We start from the raw sequence: 22,017 nt of genomic DNA, 5'->3' as shown, positions 1-22,017 counted from the left end.
CTGATGAAAGGTATCAAACTTACAGACTCAAATGCTAAGTAAAACCTAAGGAAATTAAAAATAAAAGTCACTAGGCCTAATATAGTTACACTATTAAAAATTAATACTAATGTGAAAAAAACAAATCTTAAAAGCCAGAGGAAAAAAGACACTGCCTCGAAAGGGCACCAGTAAGATTTTTAAACAGCAACTATGGAAACCAGAAGACATTACAAAGTGCTAAATGAAAAGTTTATACCTGGGGAAAATAGCTTTTCAAAATTCAGACAAATCACGGGTTTCTCAAGAGCAAAGATAAATCATTATTAGCAGTCATTCATCACATCAAAAAAAGTTCTTCAGGCTGAAGGGAAACAACTCTGAGTAGAAGAGAGAAAACTGTAGGAAGCAATCAAGAGCACTGGAAACGGTATGTATGTGGGTAAACACAAGAACATGGATGATCTACAATAAAAATTAGGTCTTACTGTGTTTACTAGCACATGTAGAAGTAAAACAAATACAATCACATAGAGGATGGCAGGAGGCAAAAAGCGAAGCTCTTGTACTTCTTAAATTGTTTGGGATATGATAAAGTATTAATATAAGGTTGGCTATAATAAAACAAGGACATGCATTATAATCTCTACAGTAACCGAGAACAAGGATACATAACTAAAATGTTAGCGGAAGAAAAAAGAAATGACACCACAGTGTTTGCTAAAGAAATACAAAAAGGTACATCTTCAAAAGAGACTGATTTACATCAATCTATCCTAGAGATAAGGCAGGAAGACTACAAAAGCTGTGTTTTACTACTGCAGCACAACGAAATGACCTGAACATCAACTGAGGACATGTTAAATAAACCCTCAACCCCTCAGTGGAGCACTGGGGCAACTTCGCAAGAGGAATACAGGGTCACCTCTCCTCGCTCTATGCAGCAGCGTGAACACCAACGTACTGTTAAGAGCAAAATAAAGTGTATAAAGTTTACTACTCTTATCTTAAAAAGGCAGAATGGGTGGAATAGATAATATGAATTTGTTTTTGTTTTCTAAAGTAAATAACAGAAGGAGAAGCCATAAAATTAGCAAAGGTTACTTGTGTGGAAGGAGGAAGCAGAACAAAGGGAATCAGGAAAGATAAGACATCTCTAAATATACCTTATTTATAGATTTGACTTTTTAAAGCATGTGAACATCCTAGAAGTATAAAATTGAAGTTAAAATTGAAAAGCAATCTCTAAGAGTTAAAAAGCAACACAAAGCAAATGAACCAAACCAATGTGGCAGCCTGAATAAAGAAAAGCAATCATTTCAAATTACTTTAAAATCCAAACATTTGACCACAAAGTGAGTCCCGACAAACACCAATAACAAAAACTGTTCAAAAATTAAAACATTCTCATTCATGTTACTTTTGGTGTTAAGTTAGAAGTTTGTATTGTAGGAGAAAGCAACAAATGACTATGTTATTATCATCGGTAATGAGAATTTATGGCATGGGAGATACAAGATAAAGATAAGTAAAAATCCTGCAGCCCTAAATTTGAATTGGCATTAAAAGTAGGAACTCCTTATTTTTATTTTAAAAGATAAAATTACTTCCTAGGTTTACTCATTGCAAGCATCTAATAACAATGATCACCCAGGTAGAAATGAATATACCTAGACTCTAGACTATGGGCTCTAAATATAATTTCATATAAAAGAAACCAGGCTGTTCTGAGAAAATCCCTAATTTCAGATATTCGGGGTAGGGGCGGAGCCTGACATATCAGAGAGGAAGGAAATTAACAAAAACTACTGGGATCATATCAAAAAGATTCAGAAACCAACCACAAAAAGATGCCATCGCCCAATATGACAATTAGTAAAAATCACAGAAATGTCTAAAAACACGTCTCCACGTGATCATGAGATTTAAAACCATAATGGCCTTTGGAAGAAGCAAAAACCAACTACTTTCCAAACTGGTAAATAATGGCGAGAAAACCATTTGTTCTATACTATTCTCCCATGTAACAACACAAGGCAGGTATTCTTAATATATTTGTACTTAAAAATCACCTACTTTTACTTCTAATAAATGAAGTCTGGTCATCAGATGTGAAGTACTATCATTTTATAATCCCTCTCATCTAGAAACTGAGTTTGGATGGCATAATAGACAAAAAGACTTGGGGCGCCTGGGTGGCTCAGTCGGTTGAGCAACTGGCTTCGGCTCAGGTCACGATCTCGTGGTTTGTGGGTTCGGGCCCCGCATCAGGCTCTGTGCTGACATCTTGCTCAGAGCCTGGAGCTTACTTCAGATACTGTCTCTCCTTCATTCTCTCTGCCCCTACCCCATTTGTGCTCTGTGTCTCTCTGTCTCTCAATAATACATAAATGTAAAAAAAAAGTTTTTAAAAACAGACAACCAGACGTTAAGTGCCTCCTTATATTAGAACCTACTACCACTTCAGCATAGTCTTTCACCACCAAGGGACAAAAGAATCATAGCTGAATCTTAAAAATCTTCTGGATCCAACTATCAGTTTAGTCAGAGATGGAAACTTGCCACTCATTAGAGATTTTTAAAGGAATCACTATTTTTGGGGGGGTATGATAATGATAATCTGGGGGTGTGTCTGTATGTGTGTTTTAAGGGGCATTATATTGAGCTACATGATAATATGTTTAGAGGTAATATTATATAATGTCTGGGATTAGTTTCAAACAATGTGGGAGAAGGGGCATGGGTAAGGGTAAAAATACAGACTGGCTGTGGAGTAAGCAGTGCTGAAGCTGGGGCACAGCCAGGGGGTAGAACACTTCCTCCTGCTCTGGTTCTGATCTATGGCCCACATTAATTTCATGTGCAGTGGTCAACCCTTGATATGGTTTGAGATATTTTAATGTTTATTCTTTTAGGCAGCCCTGCAAAACGTTTTCTTCCCAGCCTTCTCTAAGAAATAAATGAATCAAAATTTCTCAAGAGGAAAAAAAAAAAAAGAACTTAAGGAACACATTAACTGATGGCAATGTACAGATCATATTTTGGTCCTGATCCAAATAAAAATTTTAACTGGACTTCTTAAAGGCCTAGAGCATCTGTGCTCCAAAGAGGCACTCAGTAAAAGGATTCCTCTTCATATAACCACACTGTCTAAAACCTTCTGTCTGTATAGTCACAAATTCAATGACATGCAAATAAAATGATGTTTAGGACTGCCTGAAAAGAATTTGGGAGGATGGCCAATGACGTAACTGAAAGAGTCACTGTGGCCTGGTAATTGCTGATGGGTTCATGGAGGTTATTCTACGACTATACTCTCAACTCTAGGGTATATTTGAGCATTTCCATAATAAGTATGTCCTTCCCCTTTCCTAAATCCTTCAGTGGTTCCTGAGTACCTGTACTGGGTTAAACCCCACATTCTCCCGTGGCCTGCCAAGCTCAACATGACCTAGCAAGTATCTATCCCTCATAAACTACTTCTAACTCTTAGCTTAACTCTTTCTGCAGGCCCCCCTTGTTATTTCTCCAACATGCCACGCTACTATCCACCTCTGGTGGTACACTTCATCTCCCCTCAGGCCCGTCTGCAGCTGGCTTCCTCTATTCATTGAACGATCCGCAAATTCACCCTGCCTCAGAGGTTTCTCCACCAGCCTACCTATATCCTCTCACCAGCCAACAGACATCCTTGTTTTGTTTCCTTCACTGCACTGATACTACCTGCAGTTTTTCTACAGGACAGCTGTCTTCCTCATTGCCAGGGTCACTCTCTAGCATGGAGGCTCCATATAGGAAACAACTCTGTGTATTACCCTGTTTATGATTCAGGACAATCCTAGTACCTAATAAATGACACTAAATCGAAATCCTCATGAAAGAGTTCGTGAGAACTTCACAAAAGGGCACATTATCTGAGAGTTGAGTGTTAGGGCAGCAAAAGCAAAACCAAACCAAACCAAAATACCAGCTGCTTCTTAAACTTCCTGTCAAATGCTAAGGCCAGAGACTTGAGAAGGACTTAAGTATAAATACACATATATGAGCATATGTCTGCACAGTGCATTATGTTAAAAAAAAACCAGCATACGTGATGGAAAATTATATGAGCACCATATTAGTAAGGTCAGAATTAATAGGCTTCAGTTAGCACTTCAGAAATTTTAAAGTTAATCAAGACTGAAGTCTAAAAATAGCCTACTGATTCTGTGGAAAACATTATCAATGGAGTTATTAAAAAATGCTTAAATGCAAATTTTGTTTAAGTAAACTAAAGATAGTATTCTATACCAGAAAGAATGTAACTGGATTTGTAATTATGCAAAAGTTATTCTTGTTACAAACTGCCACTTCAAGAGTCACTGTTTTGTCTACCATATATGACAAGATCTCTGGATTATAATATGTTAATTTGATTAAATAAGTCAGCAACTGGTAATTCTGCTGAGAAATCTTTTCTCTAAGGCTCAGCTCTACAACTGACTGGCTCATGGATTAAATTTTATTATGCCACAAGAAATTCAAGATTCAAATCTATGCAAATCATTCAATCAAGATGCTATAATATAATCAATGCAATCATCAGAGATTCTTTACTATCCTAGAGTTAAACAAAGATCCAATCTTGCCATAAACTCTGGATGGTTTTCTAATGATTCCAATTCAGTAATCAAAAATAAAAGTACAGAAGAACTTCGAGTTGCTATATTTAAAGGCAAGAATGTGCACAAACCCTATTTTTAAAAAACAGGTTAATGTTTATGAAAAGCTCCTTATATGAAAGCCTCTTTACATCAACAGATAAACAGTAAAAACAGCACTCAACTATTTATTGAAGGTCTTGGAGGGGGAGGGCAAATTCAAAAGTATTCACTTACTGGCTCCACTTCCAATTGTTCTATGGAAAAGCTGTGACATCCGGGGACCAAGAGGGCCAAACAGATGAGGGGGAAGACCCCTGGCCTCTAACAAAGCTAAAGAAAAAGAAAGGCAAGAAGAATAGTTGAATTATGAATAATAGTTGATCTTACCTAAAAATTTCAACCAACTGATCCGTCTTACATAACTGATTTAGACCGTGTTAATTCCATTTCTAATTTGAAGAGAAACAACATTAAATTTTCAAGATCATTCTTAAATATTAGTTAAGATAAGTTACAACACCCATATGCTGCTCCAGGGCTACTCAAGGTTTTGTGGAGATATTAAATATTAGTGCCGAAACAGACTCCATCAAATGATCCAAGAAAGACCCAGAGTAAATATTTATTTTGAAGAAATTATAGGCTAAGTACCCTTGTGTTGTTTTCTAATATTATTTACCAATCAGACACTGGTCATGAGATCATCTAAAACCATGAAAAATTATTTTTATAAATAATGTCTGTAAAGAAAAAAATGGGCTCACAAGACTTCTAGTCAAAAAGAGACTGCTGTGAGTTACTTCAGGAACTTAAAAGCCATCTGAACGTGATTTATAAATAATGTTTCTTAGAAGCCGCACATCGGCGAGTTCTCATACAAACCAACTATCTGAAGAAAATAAAAATACATACCCGTCCATTTGTAAAGAGCGTATGCTTAATATAAAGCTGCTTCCTCAAAAGCACAACCTTAAAATACCTGGTGCATATGTATACACTTTACATTCATTTATAAACAGCTGACCAAGAACACAAAAGAACACAAAAAATACTCCGCTGGGTGCATTATGTTATCAGGCACCACAGAGCAATATACTAGGCCATCCCCTTTTCAAGATCATCTTTAATTTAATACCAGCTACACAAGCAAACATAATAAAGAACAATTTAAACACATAAAAAGTAAACATATAAGATTTTGTTTAAACAGTAAAATTAAAGAGTGAGACAGATCATCTTCCAAATCCAAATCATCACTAAACAAGCAGGTTTTTTTTTTTTTTTTTTTTGCAAGTACAAGCATTGCTAGATTATGTTTAAATGAGCTTGTCTGAATTAATTTCAACAAAGACCAGAAGTAACTGGCAGCCTCTGCTAAAGGCTTCCTGTTTCTTATAAGCTCACTAACCGCCTTTACCTTGTAATCGTCCCATCTCGGAGTCATCGGATTCACTCTCCCCAGAGGTGGTCATGCCCACAGCTCCTGCAACAGAACTAGAAGCTTCAAAGGGAGGGAAGAAAGAAGGTGAGGGTTAAAAGAGGAATGTTCAAACTTATCATGTCTGCTTTATCTTAAAAAAAGAAAAAGTTTTATGGACTACAGCGAATCAAGGTAATAAATGTATCTGTTCACTGCACACTCAACTGTTCTAGATTTCATCCTGTAGCTTCTATGAACAAAAAGATGGCTCAACTATCTTAGTGTTCAAGAAGCATAAAAATACAACCTTTACATTTCATTCATACATGGCTTTGACAGGTTGCTCACACCTCTGACACTATTCCTAAATTAAGTCTTGTCCTGAACTCCTCTACCAGAATCCAAGAAGGTCACACTGCCAAAAACCACTGTGATATTTAATAGATGGGCAATTAGTCATAAACAGAACAGAAAGCAAAACTGACATTTGGGGGAAACGTTTCGTGTAGATGTGTGTCTTCTTCCGTCTAACTTATTTCTGGACTGTAGCCTGGACACAATTACTCCCATGTTTTAAGGTCATGCAAACTACACACTTCCTATTTCCAGGACAAAATACTGAAAATACACATTACAACGAACAGCAAAGCACTGAAGTACAAAAGAAATGACAACTAGGATGTCAGAACAAGTGCAGGAAAAAAAAGAGTTCAGATTTAGAAGGATTCTACTCTCCGAAAAGCTGACCAGAGCAATGAATGATTCGGCCTAACCAAAGAGAGAAGCTGATTCTATTATGAACCTGCCCAGATGAAACCACAGTCCTGTACAACCAGCAATTCTTCTGTCCCTCCCTCTCCGTGTCCGCTAGTCTTTAAGCGGTTTTTCTACACAATTAACCCACATATGACCACATTATCCACAATACCCTAAGCTCTGTACACTTGCCAGAAAATGACAGGTCAGTCAGAACAATGTTTTTGATTATTAAAAGAAGCATATGGATAACATGTGAATTTACAGAGATGCTAATATACCAGCCACCAACTGTATATTTTCTTAATAGGTTTCTTCACATCTCATTAAGTATCTTCTATGATTTCACTGGAATTTTTAGACAGTTCGTCAAAAACTATGTGATTTAAGAATGGGAGTCCGCTGGGGTGCCTGGGTGGCTCAGTAGGCCAAGTGTCCGACTTTGGCTCAGGTCATGATCACACAGTCCGTGGGTTCAAGTCCTGCATCGGGTTCTGTGCTGGCAGCTAGAGCCTGTGTCTCCCTCTCTCTCTGGACCTCCCCATTCGTGCTGTGTCTCTCTTTGTCTCAAAAATAAATAAACAACAGCAACAAAAAAAGAATGGGAGTCTGCAAACTGTGGCCATGGGGCCAAATGCAATCATCACTCTGTTAATAAAATTTTATTAAAATATGGCCAAACTCATGCTTTTACATATTGTCTATGGCTGCTTTCAGGCTACAACCACAGAGTTGGATGGTCCCAACAGAGCCGGGATAAAGCCTTAAACATAACTATCTGGCCTTTTACAAAAAAGGTTAGCAACCCCATGGTTTATAGTTACAGGTGAACCAGAAACGCTAATACAAACAGGGATCAGAGCTTGACAAAAATCCATACTTGGGACGAAGGAAAAAGAGTAACTGTGCTCCATAATGCCACCTCCACATGGCATGTGTGACATGCTCACCCTCTGCAGGCTGTGTCTTGTTTCCTCACAACCATACAAGCAGGTGCTGTGAACTTTTTTTACACATGTGAGCAAACTAAGGCCTGCTGACTTGGAATGCACTTGCCCAAGGTCAGATGGCTAAGAACAGAGCAGAGATTCGAGCACAGGTAGTCTGACTCTTCCTGGCTGTTCTCAAGTCCTGTACTCTGTTGGCCCCCTGAATATATTCTGCAGTACTAAGTTTTTAATTCCAGTACAGGTGCTTCTTCACATGAAGCAGAAATCTTGCTAACAAATACTGTTATTAAGGTCCCCAACTATGACTTCGTTTGTTAAAGTGACCCTTACACTTGCTTTTAAACTCTTCCAATTATATGGAGAGCAAACAAAAAGCTTTGACAAATGAGGTAGTTGGTTTTTTTCATGTACATTCTGGTACCACACCTTTAACGGAAAAAAAATTTCACTTGGGAAGGTAATGCTGGTTTTGTTAGTTTTTGTATTAGAGAGTCACCATGATTAGTAGCGAAGATACTCTGATTTTTCATGAAGGTGGAAGGCCTATTCTGACAGAAATCAGTCACTGACTTTATAGGAAAAAAGATCCTTCTCCAGCCCACTAAAGGCAAGTCGTAAGCCTTAGTGTACTGAAGTTCCCTGTAGTGCTGCAAAGTTATAGAACCTGACTATCATGGTCTGTGAGGCAGTCTGTAAAGTCATGCAGGTAAGGAGGGGTCATCACCAATAGTCAATGACCAAGTTCTTTAGTCAGGGTGTCGAACCTCCTTGGGCAACATGCACAAGATCTCTCCTGATACAAGACCATCAAGCAGAGAAAATCTGATGCCAGATTTTAAGAGGTGTCCATCATTTTTGCTGTTGTTTACACCAGTTCTCTCCCCCATCCACTCTTAGTCTATCTTAACAGCACTGCGGAAAACAGTTTCAAAGACACAGTGAATGAAAACAATGGGGAAAAAATACTGTTTAAATTAGAACAAAAAATTTTATCCCAGAACTCCACTTTTTTGTATTTTAATAGATAAAGCCTCTTATGCAGAAATATATGATAAAAATACTAAAAAAGTTGACAGAACTCAATTTTACTTGAATGGAGCCTCTAAGGGTTCACCAGATACCTAAGTACAAGAAGCAATGGGAAGACTTTTTTTTTTTTTTAAGAGTGTAATGAAAACTTTTGAGGGGGGGGGCCAAAACAGTACCTGTCAGTAATGTCATTCTGCCTTATATAGGCCCTGGTACCAGGTGATATGGAAGCAATCTCATTTTTAGTGACTCCAAACAAAAGTATCAAAACTGGGTTGCTTTTTTTTTTTTTTTAACACAAAATGATCCTGTTTATTTCTTGTGAAATTAAGATTCTCAATGTGAAATCAGGGGCCAGGACATGGGCTATTTTCCTTGCCATCTGATTGCTTTGCAGGTATAAGGAAGAATACTTTTCACCATAGGGTCTCTAGTATTTGCAAGACTTCATCAGCACTATGAAAAGGTGCATGGTTCTGATTAGGTCCAAAACCAAACCCCTCAACTTGAGGGAAAATATGGGAACACTTAACTTTCACCTGCAAGAGCTAGCATCTCTTCTATGAAGAGCCAAGGAAGTTGGGCTCCCTAGAACAGTATGTTTCAAGGTGGCCGAGCAGGCACACCAGTATCAACAAATTTTCCTGAGGGTGGACAGCACTGGCAAAGTCAGGGTGATGTGAGCAAGTCTGCCGAAGACGGAGCAATCCTTTATTTACTACATGCGAGAAAAGAAGTATGTTTTATTTTACTGATTTCATTGAAATAGATAAGGAAGATGCAATCTTTGTAAACAACACTGGGGTAAAACCCACATAAAAAACACTGAAGGAATTAAACCAATCTCCTTAAATTAATAAAAACACTATTTCAAAATAAACGTTTCCAATAAACAGAGTCTTATACCAATTGTCTAAGACCTGTCTGAGAACGAATGCTTGCCAAAAGATGCTCTAAGTCACCACCAAGGACTGATATTCCACGCTAACTTAGAGGGTTTTATTTTCCTTTGAATTCCAAGTTTACATACTGAGAAACTAAAGCACACTGCACTGAAGATCTGAAGCTAAAGCTAATAAGGAATTTGCCTCTTTCCACAGCACCACTGTAGTGAGCTGGCAGAGGATTATTCTAGCAGGATCCGTAAGACATCCTGCTTCTGAAATAAAATGAACTAGTACTGCTCAATATACCAGTCAGCGTGCCGCATGCATCTTTTACATAAACAAGGAAAATACCGAGATTGCACTGTGATTTCAAGTATGAACGACAATGAACACAAGCCATCAGCAGGTAGTTTTGCCCACCTAATCCCTTGGAAGGTTTCATCCTCTTAGGTAAATATACCAGGGATCAAAATTTGACATACCACCCCCTCGCTCTGGCCTCCAATTAAATTACATACGTATGAACTAAACAAACTCTTGTGACTATGGGGGAAGCAGAATGATACAGCCTTTATAAATGTGCCCTTATTTTTGAAAACCTGGGTTTGAGAGCCCCATACCTCCAGGCAAGTTCAACCACTATGTGTCTCAGTTTTTCCTTGTTTCTAAAATGAGAAGAGCCTCACACCTCAGCATATTGTTTTGAATACTAAAAGAGAACCTCTGTAAAGTGCTTAATACCATGTCTGCAACAGCGGATACTCCATAAACGTGAGCTATGGTCACTCCTGCAATGAGTCCACTTTAACACCACGCTCAGCAGCTCCATTTGTGTCGTCCACATGGGAATTGCCCCACTTCCATACGCAGATATGAAATAAACATTAAAACATTGGGAAGCAAAGCCCATGTGTCATAAAGAGTTTCAATGAGTTGTACGTGCAATGGACTGGTCCCTCAAATTTAACCCTTCAGAAAAACTACTCTAAAGAAAAAGCACATAAAAAAAGTCCCCTCCTAGCAGAAGTGCTTCAAGTCCCATTTATCATACAAAACAAGGAAAGCAGTGGTAAAGATGTTAAGGTGGACAAAAAGCAGAGACAAAAAGCACAAACCACGAACAGTAGTGGGCAAACTAGAAGCTTCCCAGCAAACAGGACATGGGCTCCACCACAGGGATGAGCGAGAACTAGCACATATACTAACATGGCAGTGAGCAGGAGTGCTCTGCTGAAAAGCGAGTACATACCTACACCGAAGCCCATGGGCATCGTGCTGACACAAAGGGCTCACCACACCCACGTTCCTAACAACGGACCGCGACATTTCTTCCTCTGTCCATAATGTTGGTGAGAAATGCTCACAACAAACTATATTTTAAAACTTTCAGCCACAACCTCTGAAGTATTAGTCTCCTACTCATTCTGGTGATCAATGCATATTTAAACCTGAAGGCGGGGAGGACAGCCTAATTTTTGTTGTGGTGAGATATCAAGGAAAATAAAAACATGAATAGCAGTCTTCAAGTTTCTTCCAAACTAAATACTTCTTACTTTTCAGAGGTTACAACATATTCTACATCAAAATTTACACATATATGAAGAAGCAATTTAAGCCATATCCTTACATTCTGATTATAAACTCAAATTTTCACATGAACAATGGGTAACTACTGTATGTCCACATGGACAGAGAAGAACCTTAAACAGAGAGTGACTTATCTTACCTAAAAGCCCATTGAATGCAATCATTACAAACTTGGATTTGGAAAAGAATTAAAAGACAAAAACAAATGAATCCAACTAATCAAAAAAAAAAAAAAACAAACAAACAAACCTGTAACGTAAAGCAACAGAGAACCAAAAGCTTATCTGATGGTAACATCGAGTATATTCCTGTCCCCTCTCCTGCATTATACTTGGTACGCCTACAAAGCAGTTGGGATCTAAATAAATCTGTAAGACACATAAATGCATCTTGGCGCTAGAAGAGCCAATCTACCTGCAGCTCCCTGAGGGGTTTCGTCTGTCCGCGCAGCTGAAGAATTTACGGTCTCCTGGTTGCTTTCAGGGTCCGCCATTTTCTCCTGCCGACGAGCTTCAGCTGCTCCTCTTTTGCCCAGGCCAGAGCCTCGCCGACTGCAACAGAAAAATGCCATCATAGGCGGCACTACCAGTGACCAGGAGTAATGTCCACACAGCACAAAGCTCCAATGCATGGAGCACAAAGCCAGTTTCTTCTTTTTACATAAAAATTGTTGCAGAAAATCACTATGGGTAACAACCAACACTTTGTATATTTAAAATTCTTCCAAGTTACGTTGCATTCACAATGCACGCTTTTGTGTTGCTATGAGCTGTGGTCATCCTTACAGACAGAAATGATTTTTAAACACTTCAACTAAATGGAAGTGACTCCTGCTAAGAGAATTCAACTCATTTGAAATAGATCCCTACTTCCAGGCTAAATAGTGGATCAATATACAGACTTTACACTTGACAATGAGGGGGAAGGAAAGTGGAAGAGGAAAAGGGGGAAGGGGATTCTCCACTTAAGTTCCAGGTAACTTTAATCACCAACAAAAAATAACTATCCTAATAATGAGCAAGAGTTCCAGCCTTTAAAATAAAGAATTAAAGGGGTGCCTGGGTGGCTCAGGCAGTTAAGCATCCGACTTCAGCTCAGGTCATGATCTCATGGTCGTGGGTTCAAGCCCCACGTCGGGTTCTGTGCTGAAAGCTCAGAGTCTTGAGCCTGTTTCTGATTCTGTATCTCCCTCTCTCTCTGCCTCTCTCTCACTCACACTCCGTCTCTCAAAAATGAATAAATGTTAAAAAAAATTTTAATAAAACAAAAAATTAAAAATTTAATATTTATAAATACATACAGATAACATTAAGGAAGACACTTGGTTTAGGATTAAGTCACAGTGTAATATGCATCAGTATCGATCAGTCATTTCTCATAAAGCAAATAACATTTTATTGATGATAATTTTTTCTATTTTAAGAGAGAAATCAGTAAGTAAATCAGGTAAAAACAAAAGATTTCCCCAGATCATTACAACTTGGTATTGCTGAAATACGCAGCCTTCCAAAGCACCTTAGGAAATGAAGACACACTTACTAAGGAAACGTTTTAGACCAAAGTGAACCTGCAGTGGAATTAGACACTGGCTAGTAGAGAACAAGAAGGGAGCAGGCATAAGTGACATGGAAATGAAGGCTCTGAATTTCCAGACAGTGCTGGAAGAGTCTGTAATCCTTCCTACATGGGGATTTGCTTAGCCAATCTTTTCTTCCATGGAAACAGCTCACTGCAAACCCAATTTACCAAGCTACCAATTAGTGGGATTCAAATTAATCCATTTACTTAACATTCAATTTGCACCAGCCATGTGCGCACACACACGGTGCTGAACACTTTGGCTGCTGCCCTCAATGAGTTATTAATCTAAAGAAATAAGGACACACCTGGGGCAGGCTACAAGCGCACTATATCCAAGAGGCATTTCAACTAATTTAGAAAAATTTTGAGACGAAGAGTCTTCCCGGCAGTTGGCTAGCTGTCTTGTGTAGAGCATAACCATGTAAATTTTAAGTAATTCCACACGCGCTAAGAAAGCGGTCATGAATAGAAGGGAGCAAGGATAGGACCCTAGATTATCTGACTTCACATCAATTTACAATTAATTTTCAACCACAGTGAATTCAGCTTACCTCTCAGATTATAAACTCTGGGTAAAAACTGGATTCAAAATCTAGCCCAAAATAAGACAAAAGCTTTGAGGAACTAAGACATTTTCTCAAAAGAGTTCTCTTAAAACTAAGGCCAAGAAACCTCAAAAGCAAACAGGTACGCTAATTCCACAGGTTTTAACTAGTCCACTAAATAATCCAGATAGAACTAGAAAATAAGTAGAAAAACAAGAGTCCTTTTCTTCTGACTTGCAACAAGTCACACGGTTTCCTTATGTCACTCCTGGACCCTGCACTGAGAGCAAAGACGCTGACCTTGGAGGGGAAACAAAAGAGCTAAACCCTTTTTAGCTCACCTGAGGAAGGGGAGGGGAAGAGGACGCTGATATCCTCTGCCCCCACCACTGTTCCGTGAAACACTTCATAGAAAGATCAAACTAAATAAATATAAAAGAGGGAGAAGTTCTACAGGCTGTGAATAATTAGCTGCACAAGGGCATCCTAACAATCCAAGCCCCAAAACATGAGGCAACTGTGAGAAAAAAAATTGTTAACTTTAACTGCAGATTCTCAAGTAATAAAAGGCTATGAAAGAACGCACCGTGTCACACAAAGGTAGCGGATTTCCTGAAAGAGACCACATCCAGCAGCCGGAGGAGCCGGGGGCTGGAGTCCAGAGGAGCTCGCACACAAAACCTGCATCCAGCCCCCGGAGGCAGGCGTCCGCACAACAGGAAGATGAAGCACCTCTCTCCCCGATTCATTCAATTCAAGTGGTGCCCGCAGTTTCAGAAACGAATCAGGCAATATTGCAGCCATTAAAACAGGCATCCCTTTTGATCCTTTAATCACACTACTGGGAAATTTAGCTACCTTTAAAAAATAACCCAAATCGGCATAAAGATGTTCATTAGAGATTTATGACTGGGACTCTGAAACAAGCTAATGTCCAACTACTGGCAATAACTCTGAAAATTTTGTAGCAACGGAAGAATAGGTAGAGGGTAAGAATTTTTTCAAAACATAGCATGAGGGGCACCTGAGCGGCTCAGTCAGTTAAACGTCCAACTTCATCTCAGGTCTTGATCTCCCGGCTCGTGGGTTCAAGCCCTGCGTTAGACTCTGCTATCAGCTCAGAGTCTGGAGGCTGCTTCAGATTCTGTGTCTCCCCCTCTCTCTCTGTTCCTCCCCCATTCACATTTGGGATCTCTCTCTCTCTCTCTCTCTCTCTCTCTCTCTCTCTCTCTCAAAAATAAACACTGAAAAATATTTTTGGTAAACTAGCATGAATATAGCTTAGCAAAAACGTATAAGCATTGGGGAAGAATTCATTTACATAGGACATATAAATGTCAATTAAGTTTTGAAAACTTATCAAGGGAAGGATTCTGATGAAAAGTGGAACAGAGGACAACGCGCTGATCACGAACTGGAAAACCCCCATGTGTTACCTGGCACTAGCACAGGAGCCCGTGGTCTTTTGGCGTGTGCTCCGCCTCAAACTGGGGAGCTCAGCAGGTGGGGATTCACTGCGCTTCTTGGTAGATTTTCTTAAACCTATACACGTGAAATGCAAGATAAGTTTTTTAAAAGTTATCATAAACTAAAAAGTACAAAAATCTTCAGGTCAAAAGCATCTTCCATGGCCTTTCTAGCATGGAAGGGTAGGGTCCCTTCAGTTTGCCTTTACTTACCCGACTCATACTGGCAACGCTAACAGGGACTCCGCATTCCCAGTCAGGATAAACCTTCCACATGGGCCCAACCTTGACTCAAGCTCCGCCACACCACGAGGGACAACACGTCTCCTCTCATCTCGTCCCCTTACAGGTTCTGATCACAGCTGTGCTCCTCCACTAACTAAGCCAAGAGGTTTTTTTCTTTTCACATTTACCAAATATTTCAGGCTTTTACTAAATTTTTAAAATATTCTAAATTTCATTCTCATTCATTAGCACTTTATTGCATGGCCTTTATACTGTTCCATTTCATCTAGTTTATATAAAATTCATCAATTAAGACTATGAAAGAACAAAATGCTTTCTTTTCTTTACACCACCCCATCAGCATGGAACATACACTGGAGCTGAAGGTTATTAGGATGCACAATATACAGATAACTGGATAATTAGAGGTCAAAAGTAAGTCAAACACACTGTACATGTCATTCTAGAAGCTAACTGACAATTGTGACAGGGTCAGGTACAGCATTAGGTTTATTCTTATTTTATAAACAATGGTGAAGCATCAGAGTGCAGTTCGCCCTCCCCTTCCCCCAAACAATGTTATGGTGCTCGATGACACACTGAGCAGGGTGCTCTATCTAAACAAAGATCTCCAACAGTGAAAGGTCTCCAAAGTCAAAAAGCCTATTTCCAGAAGTATAGCTTCATCTGAAAGAGCGGTTACATTTTTCTAAGACTAATTACACAGTAACAACAACTCTCTAGCTCATTTATTATTTCCCCCTTTATTTCTAACGTTTTTGACCATTTCACTGCTTCAAAGTAGAAAGATCAGAAACTCCTTACTCTTGATTGTGATAAAAACACCAAGTAACGATCTGGGTAAGAGGTAGTGAAAAAAGTTCCAGACATCTTCCTGGGTATTCAGCTGCTTAACTTAAAACTTCAGTGCGTTTAACTTGAGATGGTCCCCATACCACGTATAATGAAAGTTGCTAAGTTAAAAAAGCATACTACTAAAGAATCTTTAAATTCCAAACAGAAGCTGTGAAGACAAAAATCAAAGTTCAGACAGGCATTACCATTTAGAAATCTAAACCACACTTTTCAGTTTGGGAAACTTATCTAGACTCCTTAAACGGGCATGAAAGGACCAAAACTGAAACTTTAATTGAGGACAGATTGGCCTAAGAGTTTTTAAGTTTCAATTTTGTTTTTAGATGGATTTTCTACACAGCATATCACCAGAATTACTTGATGCAAGCATCAATCTATGCCTGATGCCCTGAACTAGTTTACCTCTGCCTGGACAAACACCCCGTTACCGGAAAGACAAATATGGGACTAGCCTAATGTTTTCAGCTAATTAGTATCACTCTTTTTAAAAAAAATTTTTTTAAACAACTTATTTTTAAATGTTTTAGAAAATATTACACTCATCTATTTGAACTAGGCAAGTTAGAATTGACTAAAAATATACAATTTACACAAAAAAATCAGTGTGCATTGCATAAAAAAACTCCACTGAGTGTTTTTACTTCTAAAGTACTTTAAAACCCCCTGTGTTAGTATCACTAATATTACTTAATGTGCTACTGAAGCCATTACACACATGCCATGATATAGCAATGGACGCTAGGAAACATTTTTGTATCTGTTCAGTGACATCCAAAAAAAAAAATTCAAATGAACACACTGTGGGTTACTGCTATTTTGCTAATAAGGTGACAGTATTGTTTTTGACCAAACTTTTATTTCACTACCCATGCCCTATTTTAGACTTCAGTGTTTAACTTTCTTTTAAACAATTTTGTGCAAATGATACTTTACTATGATAAAATGTGCTCACTTTAAATTATGGGGTTCAATATGGAGTTTAACAAATGTACTGACCCATATAAACAACACGACAATCAGGACAGGACATTTCCATCGCTCCTGAAAGTCCCTCGTGCTCCTTGCAGTTGATTCCCTCCCCCACACTTCAGAGCTGAAACCACTCGTGTGCCTGTCTGGCATTACTGCCTATTCTAGAATTTCATAAAATGGAGCCCTATAGTATTCTGGAGATGAATTCACATTGCTATACAGACTAGCAGTCCATTCCTTTCTACTGTGAAGTATCCCTTTGTGTGAGTGTGACAATCTTTTCATCCATTCTTGGTGTTAAAATTTATTTTTTTTTTTTTTTTTAGTTTTTTAAATGTTTTAATTACTTTTGAGACAGGGAGAGACAGAGCATGAGTGGGGGAGGGGCAGAGAGAGAGGAAGACACAGAATCGGAAGCAGGCTCAAGGCCCTGAGCTGTCAGCACAGAGCCCGATGGGGGGCTCGAACCCACAAATGTTGAGATCAAGACCTGAGCCGAAGTCAGAGGCTTAGCCTACTCAGCTACCCAGGAGCCCCTCTTGGTGTTAAAATTTAAGAGAAACTTACTAAATTACAGAGGAGTAGGACAAAGGAGAACCAAAACACCAGAGTAGATAGAAAAATATTGTTACTATATTATAATCCTGTTAAAATACTGTTACTAGTATTATAATCCTGCTGCAACGTAAAATGGCTGTCAGGCTAGGTGACATGGCGCCATGTAGCCTGGTAAACACCAGACATTTTGTTTTCTGGAAGGCAATTCCATGGTAAAGGAGCTGCAACACGTAATGCTTCAGTGGAAAGAGGGAGGTCTCTCTTATTTGTAACATTACCTGAACCCAGGATGGGAGTCAAAAATCTCTGCTCCAAAACCTGGAACAGGGAACACCTCACAATTGGTGAAGATTAATAATTGGTAACTTTTCAGTATTTCTAAGCAAATCAAGTCAAATGTCGGAAGAACTCTGTAAATTCTTCCAAAAATCTAAAACACGTTAAGAAGATTAGAAATGTCAAACTTTCTGGGAAAAAGAAAAGCTGAAGTAGGGTGGTAGACCAAGCTTTGCCTAGAAATGGGGAGAGCTTAACTTTCTTTCGGCCACTCAGCTGACGATTCTAGAACACACTTTTTTTTTTTTTAATAAAGTAAAGCATCAAGGCTCTTTTTTTAATGTTTATACATTTTTGAAAGAGAGAGAGACAGAGAGAAGGGGGGCAGAGGATCCAAAGCAAGCTCTATGCTGACAGCAGCGAGCCCAATGGGAGGCTAGAATTCACAGACCACAAGATCATGAGGCGCCAGCGTCTAGACGGACGCTTAACTGACTGAGCCACACCCAGGTGCCCTAGACCATACTGTCTTCACAATATTAGACTGGCTTTAGATTTCAAAAGCACTTACAGATATAAAGTTATGATTACTTTTCAAGATAGAAAAATATTAACTGACTTGCTTAAAGGTTGCCTAACCAAACCAACTACACAATTCTTAAGCTTATTTTCAGGCAGAACAAAGGCTACTCCATCTTTACTATACTTCTGGTAAAGCGTCACAATTCTACCTTACTGGTTCAATTAAAAAACTTTAAAACTCTCCATATAAAAACACTGTAGTTTAGTAGAATCAAAATGTGTTTCCTTCCATTCTACTGGTCAGGTAACGATTATTTTAATGGAAGAGGAAACACGGTAAATATAAACCAACAACCCACTGAAACGGAATAAATAAATTTCATGTAGATGGGAACATGCACACATGCCCGCACACACACACACGGTCTCTGTAATGCAGCAAAACTGCATTTATCATTTATTTTTATGAGGCCACTCTCAGAAGCAACCAGAATACCACTGGTCAGGCCTCTGTGTAATGAAGTTAGGTATAAATGTAGACATACTCTTATCAAAGCTCTTGACATTACTGTTTTGGTATAAGAATATATATGCTCTCGTTCCTACAAATATATTCTGATAACTTTATTCCTGTGAATAAAGGTGAAACTGGAAGTTAGTATTATTCTCTTAAAAGTCCTAACTGCTTTGTACCTCTACAGCATATATTTATCTCACTTCTTTTCTTTTACTTGGAACATGTATTCCTAACCCACAACTGATTTACTCAAAGTTCAGGGCTTTGTCTTCTGTAAAAACAGTAATTGTTTTGCATAGTTATGACACACAAAATGTGAAATAACTAGATCTCTTATGTATTCAATTTTAAGCTTGGATTTCTAAAATGTAACAACATCTTTAAAGAATCAACAGACTGAAGGCCTTGAATATTTTATTTTCTGGGCCCTTACTAATTAATGTAAAATCAGGTATGATCTTGGGGCCTTCTACTTATGATTTGTCTTTATTTTGAGCTTTACAAGTATTTTTCTTGGCATTACAATACTGTGAAATGATCCCCATTTTCTAACGCAGGAGAGATGAGCATCAGTAACATGATCTGCCTACTTCAGGACAGGAGGGAGTAATCGGAGGTGAAACACCAATCCTGGAAAGGTATGGTTTTCAACAATTAGCGACTTCCAAAAAAAAAAAAAAGTTACTTTAATAGCAAGACAATTAGACAATACATGCTCACTGTAATGCTTTTGTTCTATTTGTAATTCTTTCATGAATTAAATTAGGATGCTAATCTTTGATATGGTACACACACGTATATATGCACATAATTATCACAACAAAACTATACCCTCGCCTGCTGGGTGGTACAGCTGATTAAGCATCCAACTTCAGGTCAGGTCATGATCTCGAGGTTTTGGAGTTCGAGCTCCACCCTGGGCTCTGTGCTGACAGGTGGGGGGCCTGGACCCTGTTTTGGATTCTGTGTGTCTTTCTCTCTGACCCTCTATAGCTTGCACTTTGTCTCTCTCAAAAACAAACATTTAAAAAAAATTTTTTTAATAAATAAAAAGAAAATAAAAACAAAACCTGGGCTAAGCAGTATTAGCTTCAGTTCTAATTTTTCTACAATATTACTTATCTTTATTTTTTACTTATAATTTTTGTAATATTCCCACAGATAACAAATACATCTCCATTTTAAAATGGAGTAGAAAAACCAATGAATAAAGTGTACACAAACCAGTATTTTAAACAAGAGTATTCAAAATCACTACAATTCATTTACATTTAAAGGCATCAAAGGATGATCAGAAATGACTTTTGAAACACAAATTCCCAATTTGTTTATATATTTTAAAAAGCTATCAAGTATCAATTAATTTACACACATGGAATCTGTTTCAAAAGGTTTCCAGAAAGACTTGTTTTTTCCTTCATAAAAGCGGGGGGGTGGAATATGTACCAAATAACATCACTATTATCACACATGGAGAGTTCTATTTAGAATCCTGCAATGGGGCCATTTTGCTACTGGAAAAAGGAAACCAAATAAAAAGATTTAACTAACAGTGGGAATACTTTCAGCAACTAGTTCTTGCTTCCTTCAGCCAAGACAGAATCGTGAGAACCTGGTATAACTTGGTAGTGCTATGTGTCTACTTTCAAGTATATACATCCGTATTAATGGTTATTTACAAAATTAATTCACAAAATGGAAAGTATCCTATCATATTAAAAGGGATCATAGATGTTCATTTTAAAATCACTCAGTAACAATAAAAGTTTTGCACATGACAGTAAGCTAATTTCCAAATGGAGTTTTCTAAGCCAAGTTTTTATTTCCTAGTCAATGGAGAATAATTTCATGCATGGAGCTGGCAATACAAATTAAAAACATTAGAAATGTACAAAGATACTCATCCAAGCATTATTTTTAATAATGAGATATTGGAAAAGAGCTAAATGTCCAATAATAGGGGATGGTTAAATAAACACCAGTATGGGAATAAAAACTGCAGGAACACAGTATTAGCTAATAAGGATGTGAACAAACACGCATATTACCCTATTAGTGGGAATGTAAATTCAACATATACATCAATATTTAAAAAGAATATAACCAGAAACCTAACAATGAGATAATGATGTGAATTACAAAGCTCTAGTCAATTTAAAAATTAAGAACAATGAAATTGGGAATGAGCTAAATTAGGGTACATCCATTTACAACCATTAAAATGATATAACTTACAGTGTTTTTGAAAAGGGAAAAATCTATTAAAAAGTGTTTAGGCAAATAAAAGCACTTGGGTTTCTTCATACCGAAAACATGGACGCTACCTCATTCTTTTGTCATGAGGACGGAATTTACTGTGTGTCACATGTCCAGCATGGACCCTGTCTTATAATGGACATTCTACTGTCACACAGAGCAAGCTCCAACTTTTGAAAAAGTATGTACGTATACATCAAAAAGTGTGTGCCTTCTGGTTAAAGACAGAAGACTGAATACACATGCATTCACTTCTGTCCTCTCCTAGGGCTCCACTAAAATGGCATTAAGAAGAATCTGAGGTAGGGACGCGTGGGTGGCCCCGTGAGTTAAACAGACGACTCGACTTGAGCTCAGGTCATGATCTTGCAGTTCATGAATTCGTGGCCCCAGGCTCTGTGGTGACAGTGGGGAGCCTGCTTGGGATTCTCTTCCCCACCCCACCCGCCTCTACCCTGCTTGCTCTCTCTCAAAGTAAATAAACTAAAAAAATAATAATAATAATACTAAAAAAGAATCTGAAGCATAAATCCTCAAGGATGAGAAAAGATCACTCTCACAATACAATTTTACAAAATGAAAAGCAGAAATTCCAGCACACTGAGATAGACTGTCAATGAGTGGACACTCAGAATCCCACAAAGGTTCAGGAACTGATGGTACCAGGTACCTCTGGGATGGCTCTGAAATTAAAACTGAGGATTGACTGATAGGCTGCTTATGAAGCAGTCAGATCCCCAGATCCCCTCCTCCACTTGCACAGCTGGGCAACTGTCCCTCTGCTGACCCAGCAAAACACAAGACCTCTATTCTTCAGAAAGTATAAAATAAAGAAATTCTCAATTAAAGCACAGAGTTGCATACAGGTGCACCATTTCAAAATGAGAGGAGGGGAGGAGGATCAGGTACAAACAGATGACCTCTTTCCCCGCTCAATCAGCCCCCAGACCTCGGTCAGTTCAGCTTTTACTC

General features: G+C 38.4%; 1 protein-coding gene across 17 annotated transcripts in view; it reads right to left on the bottom strand.

Moving 5' to 3' along the window:
• Positions 1-22,017, bottom strand: part of TRIP12 (thyroid hormone receptor interactor 12) — a 133,986-nt gene that overhangs the window by 51,859 nt on the left and 60,110 nt on the right. For 15 of the 17 annotated variants that reach the window (XM_029933638.1, XM_029933640.1, XM_029933642.1 and 12 more), the window contains 4 exons: positions 14,814-14,919; positions 11,666-11,802; positions 6,040-6,123; positions 4,857-4,952 (listed from right to left, as the gene is read on the bottom strand). In XM_029933638.1, coding sequence (XP_029789498.1) covers positions 4,857-4,952; positions 6,040-6,123; positions 11,666-11,802; positions 14,814-14,919 — 423 coding nt within the window. The remainder of the gene's footprint in view (positions 1-4,856; positions 4,953-6,039; positions 6,124-11,665; positions 11,803-14,813; positions 14,920-22,017) is intronic. The other 2 variants (XM_029933639.1, XM_029933653.1) reach the window with 1 other exon arrangement.

This window comes from Suricata suricatta, chromosome 3 (assembly GCF_006229205.1).
Source record: "Suricata suricatta isolate VVHF042 chromosome 3, meerkat_22Aug2017_6uvM2_HiC, whole genome shotgun sequence".
Lineage (NCBI taxonomy): Eukaryota > Metazoa > Chordata > Mammalia > Carnivora > Herpestidae > Suricata > Suricata suricatta.
This window is presented reverse-complemented; position numbering and strand designations above follow the sequence as displayed.